The 7,942-nt window shown below is 35.4% G+C and overlaps 1 protein-coding gene across 1 annotated transcript; it reads left to right on the top strand.

Moving 5' to 3' along the window:
- The first annotated feature begins 949 nt into the window (after positions 1 to 949).
- LOC132638430 (polygalacturonase-like) lies at positions 950 to 6,348 on the top strand. The gene is made up of 5 exons (XM_060355313.1): positions 950 to 1,401; positions 2,024 to 3,421; positions 4,108 to 4,397; positions 5,209 to 5,434; positions 5,942 to 6,348. The coding sequence occupies exons 2-5, from the start codon at positions 2,984 to 2,986 to the stop codon at positions 6,167 to 6,169; spliced, it is 1,182 nt and encodes a 393-aa protein (XP_060211296.1). The 5' UTR covers positions 950 to 1,401; positions 2,024 to 2,983; the 3' UTR covers positions 6,170 to 6,348.
- The last annotated feature ends 1,594 nt before the right edge of the window (positions 6,349 to 7,942 follow it).

The following is a 7,942-nucleotide window of genomic DNA, read 5'->3' as shown; positions in this document are numbered from 1 at the left end:
GTACAATTCAGTGTTTTGTGTATTTTTATTTTCTTGTATTCTGTTTTTGAGTGTATTCGTTAATTTTATTTCTTGTATACAAATGAATACATTAATTTTTGAAGTGTATACAAATGAATAGAGTGAATTTTATTTCTTTGTATTCAATTTTTTGAGTGTATTTGTTAACTTTTTTAGTGCAAAATTCTGTATTTTGTATACAATCGATTAAATATAATAAAGTGAATACACTGTAAAAGTAACTATAATGAATACAGTTGATTTGAATACATTTAAATTGAATACAAAATTTAGCAAATTTTAATGACTGTATTCATGAATACAGTGACACTTAATAGCTAATACAACATGAAACAAGCGCTTAGCTATATGTTTGCCATGAAAAGTAAATAGCTAAACTGTAGCTATGCGGAAAAAAAAAACTCCAAATAGTAATCATTTATGAAATTTTCCCAACTTCTTTTCCTTCCATTGAACTGTATAAATATAGGACCCTTTGTACAGTAGAATACATAATACGAAATTCAAGAGAAAACTTCTCTACACAACGTCTTTCAATTAATTTTTTTCTTAAAAACACACTTCCCCGAGTTCACGTTTGCGAAGACCGCGAGCTAAGAAAGTCCGGCTACCGGTAGCATAAACTTACCTGGTATCACCTGATTGCTACTCATAATTGATCTGTTGCTATTGCCACGTGTTTGCGTTTGATATGACCACATGGTTATTCCTGATTCTACCCAATACAGATAGTGCTCACCAGTGACTCGACAAGATGTGAGCGGGGAGTGGAAAAGACTTCTCGTTTCTTGGCGGGAAAGAACTTGAACGGTCTCTGGCACATGATAAGACGCACGTCTCCTCACATTAAATGCTCCGGACACCTGTCACTATGTGATTGACGGAGACATGCTACCAGTTAGTGAGGTAATGACGGCAATGATGACTTCAGTCTTCAAGCACCCCTTTATTAACACTCTCCCCTCCATTTCACAAGTTACCATCTCAAAATCCTCCTAAGCTCTCTGCAAAATTTCTTCCTCTGAAACTTTTGCGATCATCAGAAACTATTCTGTTCAATCTTCTCTTCCAATGTTCACTTATCTCTAACTCTTCACCACCATGTCGTCACCATTGCTCCCTACCGTTGAAGTGTAAAACCCGTTGTTCCTGCTACTCAAGGTAGTTCCTCTGCTCCACGCCACATCCTAAGGTTTCCGGGGGGGGGGGGGGGGGTCCACCACGCGGTGGCGCAGGGGCTTCCAAGAGAAAGAAGAAGAGTGTAAAGGCAGACGCCGATGCTTTCATGATGAGTTAGATCATCCCTAAAGTATGGGCCTTCGACAAAGATCTTCAGATCAAGGCTCCGACCACTAAACAAACTAGCAATCGGACAAACCGGTCGGTGAATATCATTCAGCTATACAAATAACTCACCTGTCCACTATTGAAAGATAACATTTGTTGTCAGACGTTTTCATAAAGTGAAGGAGAAAAAAGAAATTTGTCTTTTTAAGTATAAGATAAAAGCAATTTGACATAACTACAAGAATAACGTCAAGAATTCGAGTACATTTTTCTTGACTAAAGTACTATTATTTATGTTCTTGTGAAAATATTTAAGTTCCACAATCCTGAAATTTTGTTAGGATTTATATATACTATACTAGATTGTTTATTATAATCGATTATCGGGAAAACCTTACATGTCATGCATTCCAATGTATCATTTTTAGTATTAAAATGCTAAATCTTCCGCACGTATTACTGTTGAGCCCTATTGAGTTTAGGTAATGAAGAGTGAGTAGATGATTTTCGTAGAATACCCAAAAAACTATTTAATCATGTTGGGTGCTCTAAGTTTTCAAATCCAACTAAGTTGATATTACTTTTCATGTTATAACTTCAAGTCACATTATTTGCTCTAATTTTATTAGTAACGCTCTCAAGTATATAATGGAATTTCCGTTGAATATATTCACGTTTCTAACTTTGGAGCTATTCTCTTGTCCTTCACTTTCAGGACGTTTCGTAATGTACATAAGAGAAATGTTGAAAAATGCAAATAGGCATGGGGTCGAGTCAAGCGATGCAAACCCAAACGAATTTACTATATATTGATCAGTCGGAATGAGCTCAATCGATCTTGTTATTGTATGAGTTGAGATGAGCAATAGCTAGGAAAGCCCAATCATACTCGGGCTGACCACAAGCTGAGTCTAACAAACTTTGTTACAGTATAATCGAGTTCAAATTGAGCCCGAGTCAACTTCATAAGATGCAACAAGTAAACAAGATGTATAGACAAAATGTGAACGAACTTATCACATGTTTACCGTACAGATCATAACATGGATATGATGTGGGCCATGGCATTGGCAGGTTGATTACACATTTCATCTTTCCTTAAATCGTTGCGGGATTATAGGCTATTACTTAAAGACAAGGTTCTAAAGTCAAATACCCTCCAAGTCCACCCTACCCTCGCACAATACTCCCATCCTAAAACTTAAACCTTCTAAACCATCTATTCATTTATAACTGTCTACATTCTTGTGATTAACAGATCTAATTAACTAGCTAACAGTGCCTATACAAGTAAATTTGTAAAACTGGCAACTCACATGTTGATGTTGTACTCAACTGATGCATTTCTTGCGCTGTTCATGGATCTTATTAATTTAAAGAATTCTAATTTAATCCCATGATCCTTCCTCTTCTTTTTTGTTCTTCCTTCTTTTGTTTTTTTAATATAGCATGCACATGTACATCCCTGGAATTCATCGTCCATGTCCGTATTACTTAACGTGGGTTCAGCATTTAAGTCACTTACAAAATCTGCATCCGAGCTAAGCAAAAACCAAATTAACTATTGTCATGTGGACAACAAAGAAATTGTCGAATGGCTACTAATGAATAACTATAAATAGACACATGCACAACCTTTATTTTCACTATAACGACCTCTAAACAGCCAATCAACATGTCGAATTTCAAAACCATGACATGTACTTGTGTTTCTTTGTTGTTCTTCTTTTGTTTAATAATACCTTCTTGTTTAGCCTACAATGTGGTTAGTTTTGGTGCTAGGGGGGATGGCAGAACAGACTCAACCTCCGCGTTTCTTCGCGCTTGGTCTGTCGCCTGCCATTCTACTAGCCAGTCCAACGTGTACGTTCCACGAGGGACGTATTTGGTAAGGACGTTGAATTTAAACGGTCCTTGCCGGAGACGAATTGATTTTCGAATTGATGGTATTCTCGTTGCTCCGACAAATTATAATGCAATTGGTTATTCTGAGTTCTGGATTATGTTTTATAAGGTAAGTGGGCTTTCAGTGTATGGAGGAACTATTAACGCCAAGGGTCATGGTTATTGGTCTTGTCGAAAGGGTGGAAAGTCTTGCCCACAAGGAGCTAGGGTACGTATCCTCTCTCTCTTCCAATTTATATACTCCCTTAGTCAATTTTCACTTGTCATCTATACTAAAAATAAATGTCCATTTTTACTTGTCCAATTTGAAAAACAAGAGATAATTTTCCATTTCGTACCTGTTTACGCCTTTACTATTAATTATTGGGTTGAAAACTTTAATGAATTGTTAGTGGCTGCACAAATTTTAAAGCATGTTTGATTGATTTCAATCATTAGATGACTTAGTAATAACTAAGTGTGATATAGTAAAATTGTCATTCTATTTATGACTTCTTAAGGGGTGTACCAAATCAATACAGGACAAGTAAAAATGGACGGAGGGTGTAAATCAGTTACTTCTTAGTTTTGTTTGTCTTAATTAATGTATCTATCCTGTAGAAGAAATCTCAGACAATTCTACAATTTTCAACGCTTCTTCCCCAGGAAGTGCATCATGATTCCCCTTTTTTTTCTTTAAACATCCAATTCTTGAATATCGGAATATCTATCACAACTAACACAATAGATATTCAAGATTTACCATAATAATAAGTACCTGATAAAATGAGGACAAATATGACTAATGTTGTGACAAGGGAAGCTAGTGTTTTTGCTTTCTTTCTGAAAACAGGAATTAGTAATTGTCCAAGGAATCATGACTAACTCTGATGTGTTGAAATCTATATATTGCAGTCAATACAATTTATGTGGTGTAACAATGTACTGCTAAAGGGGTTGACATCACTCCACAGTCAAAGAGTACATGTAGGGATTGGTTACAGCAGTAATGTGAGAGTTGAGAATGTGAAGATAACAGCACCAAGTGGAAGCCCAAACACTGATGGAATTCATGTTCAGAACTCAAGGGGTGTTACCATTTTAGGCAGCATTATCAAGACTGGAGATGACTGCATTTCCATTGGCCCTGGCTCCATGAACATGTGGGTTGAACGAATTGGATGTGGACCTGGACACGGCATCAGGTAAAATTAATACTATACAAGAAAAATCATTACTTTCAATCCTTTTTAGGACCATATATAACTCATAAAGGAACTTTAGATCTCTTATACCCTGAAACATTTTCTACCATTTAGTTGTAACAAATTAAAGATGTGGCTAAACCAGGTTGGTCCCTTAGAAGTAAGCCATGCATGTACAATTTATTAGATTTGCCAATATGAGTTATATGAGTCTGATTGTAGAATCTTGTATTATGTTAACTCATCTAAGAAATTAAATTGTTAAATAGGAGCTATTTACTTATCTATCTATTTGCAATACATCCACTATGGCCTGACTCTTTTTATTGGACAAGCCCGTACGTGGTTATGAGATTTAACCCATGACATCTATCCTACTATGATATTATGTTGAATTTAGGGGAGGATGCAGTGTTAATGTTGTGGGTTCTATTGAACCAAGCAGCTTTTGCTCACACTTTGTATATGTGTCAAAAAAATTCTAAATAAGTACAAATAATAGATCCAGAACCCAATAAATTAAATTGGTTGTGGTACAGTCTGGAACTTGAACTCATAAAGTTCAGATCGAAGATCCGCCTCAGATTAATTTATTAGATTACACAATCTAAAAGTTCAAACTTGTAAAGATCTAGAGGAGGTCCATTTATCTATCGGTTTTGGATCTTTTGCAAATTCTAAAATTACTACTATTATTTTGTAGTCTAACTATCACAATTCCTGGCTCAAATATGACGTCTTTGTGATAGTCCAATTATGAAATTTGTTTATGCCAAATATATCATCTTTGTTGTTTGTTTTACTCTTGCAGCATAGGAAGTTTAGGAAGTAGTTACAATGAAGCAGGAGTTGCGAATATAACAGTAACAAATTCGGTTTTCACAAAGACACAGAATGGCGTTAGAGTAAAGTCATGGGCAAGACCAAGTGGTGGCTATGCTAGAAATATCATGTTCTCAAATCTTATTATGAGAAATGTTGGGTACCCCATACTCATTGATCAAAACTATTGTCCTAATAATAATTGCCCTCGTCAGGTATATCATTAACTCATCTCCAACAAATTGTAACTTATTTCCTCTACAAATATTTTTAAGCAATAAAAAGATCAGTATGTGTAAAACGCAAGCACAACATATGTATAATTTTATTACACAATTAGATAGTGACATCTATCTAAATTATCCAATTATAAAGCAAATAAAAAATGTTACATCAGTCCCATTTTATGTGGCACGTTTTCATTTTTAGTTTGTCCCGAAAAGAATGTCACCTTTTTATAATTAAAAACAACTTAACTTTAAAATTCTCCTTTTACCTTATTGAAATGATTTATAGTCATACAAATGTTTAAGGTTTATTTTAGACGACAAATTTCAAAAGTCTTCCTTTCTTTTTTAAAATTTGTGCCTAGTGAGACGATACCACATAAATTGAGACGGAGGGAGTAGCTAATTAGTGATAGTACTACTGTCATTTGTATACAAACTTAAGTATCTATCGGAGCTAATTATAGTTGTTTTTTTATTGTGGCATGAATGTAGAATTCAGGAGTGAAGGTGAGTCAAGTCACATTCAAGAATGTGAAGGGGTCATCATCCACACAGGAAGCCATAAAATTAGATTGCAGTTACACAAATCCATGCACTGGAATCAGACTGCAAGACATAAAACTTACTCACAATGATCGCTTAAGAAGGCCAGCACTAACGTACTGCAGAAATGCAAGTGGAAGACGTGGTGGCACAGTCATTCCCAGGAGTTGCTTCTAAAACAATACAGAGCATGAACTTATTCTTGTATATATACTTTTCTTTTTCAAGTTGAATGTGCAAGTTCGCCCCCCACCGACCCATCTCTGTGTGTGGCTCCGCCACTATTAAGGAGTACCCATCATTGATTGATGTTATTTATGTCTTAAGATATAATCTCTCTCTTCATTGAATATTTACTTTATTTATGTGTCGTCGTGTTTGTAGTCTTCAAGAACAATTACTACGTACTAAGGGTAAAACGAAAAAAATACTCCATCCATCCATTTTTACTTGTTCTGTATTGACTTGGCACACTCCTTAAAAGAGCCATAAATAGAATGACAAATTTACTATATGACCCCTAATTATTACTAAGTCATCGAATGATTGAAATCAATCAAACACAATTTAAAATTGTGCAGCCACTAACAATTCCTCGAAGTTTGCAACCCCATAATTAATAATAAGGGTAAAATAGGAACAAAATGGTCAATTATCTTTTGATTTTCCAAACCGGACAAGTAAAAATGGACAACTATTTTTAGTATACAAGATAAGTAAAAATGGATGGACGGAGTAATTAAATTTGTCTTGAACCTTCTAAAATGAAAATAATTGAGACAACTATTTTTCAAATCATGATAGATAATTTGAGATTGAGGGAGTATCATGTAATCCGTGACAACCTTTCAAAAGAGGTACGACGTGTGGGAACTAATATTATGAAAAGAAAAAAAAAGTACTTCCTCTGTCTCAATTTATGCCGCATTTTTTGAATTTCAAGAGTTAAATAAGTTTTTCTTTGGCTGCAATTTACATATGCGTTTTAAATATTTCTAAAATTTACTTAAGCTTATGGATTTCTCATAAAAAGACCTGCATATGACCATTCTCGTATAACATATATACAAGTATAGAAATAGCATTTTTGGGATCTTAATCATCAACTTATGAAGGCGTTACACATGATCCGATGAAGTCACTAACTTGTGGAACTGATTCATTAGATAGGCATATGACATATGGATTCCTTATGTAAAGAACTGGACCTTCTTGACTAGACGAGGAGTTCAACAAAACTATATAGAAGCTCAATACAATAGGAACGTTGTCACACCCTAACTTTACCAGGGTGCGATGGGCACCCGACCCTTAGTTAGGGCCGAGCGAACCCGCAGACTCTTATTACACACATGATCCCTTTGGACTTTTAAATCAAATACAAATGAAATTCATAGTAAATGCTTTCAGAATATTCTTTTCATCTTTCTTTAATCAAATAAAATCTATAACCACATGGACTTTATAACATAACACAAAATGACACACCGGCTAATGGAGCCGCTTACAGACTGACTTCCAATACCCACGACTCTGTCTGCAAAGTCTCTAACATTTATCAGAAATCATAACACATATACTCTGACTCGGCAGCACTCCAGGAGCAAGTGGAGCTTGCCAACGCCGCTGGAACATCTTCTATATTGACTTCTACTCATCCGGGTGTACCTGCGCGGCATGAAACGCAACCCCCGAAGAAAGGGGGTCAGTATGGAATATGTACTGAGCATGTAAAGCATGAAATACAGAAAACAGAACTATAATTGAAACGAACAGTACAAGAGTGAGTACATTATCCAGATTACCAAAGCGCTTATTTTCCAATCACAAATCGTGTATGCAGATGTCATATGTCAGAAAAAGTACAGATCCAGAATATCAGAATGATTGTTTCCCAAGCACAGATCATATATGCCGAAGTCATATGTCAGAAGAAGTACGGATCCAGAG

This window comes from Lycium barbarum, chromosome 4 (genome assembly GCF_019175385.1).
Source record: "Lycium barbarum isolate Lr01 chromosome 4, ASM1917538v2, whole genome shotgun sequence".
Classification (NCBI taxonomy): domain Eukaryota; kingdom Viridiplantae; phylum Streptophyta; class Magnoliopsida; order Solanales; family Solanaceae; genus Lycium; species Lycium barbarum.
The sequence above is the reverse complement of the archived record's forward strand: the minus strand, read 5'-3'. Positions and strand labels throughout refer to the sequence as shown.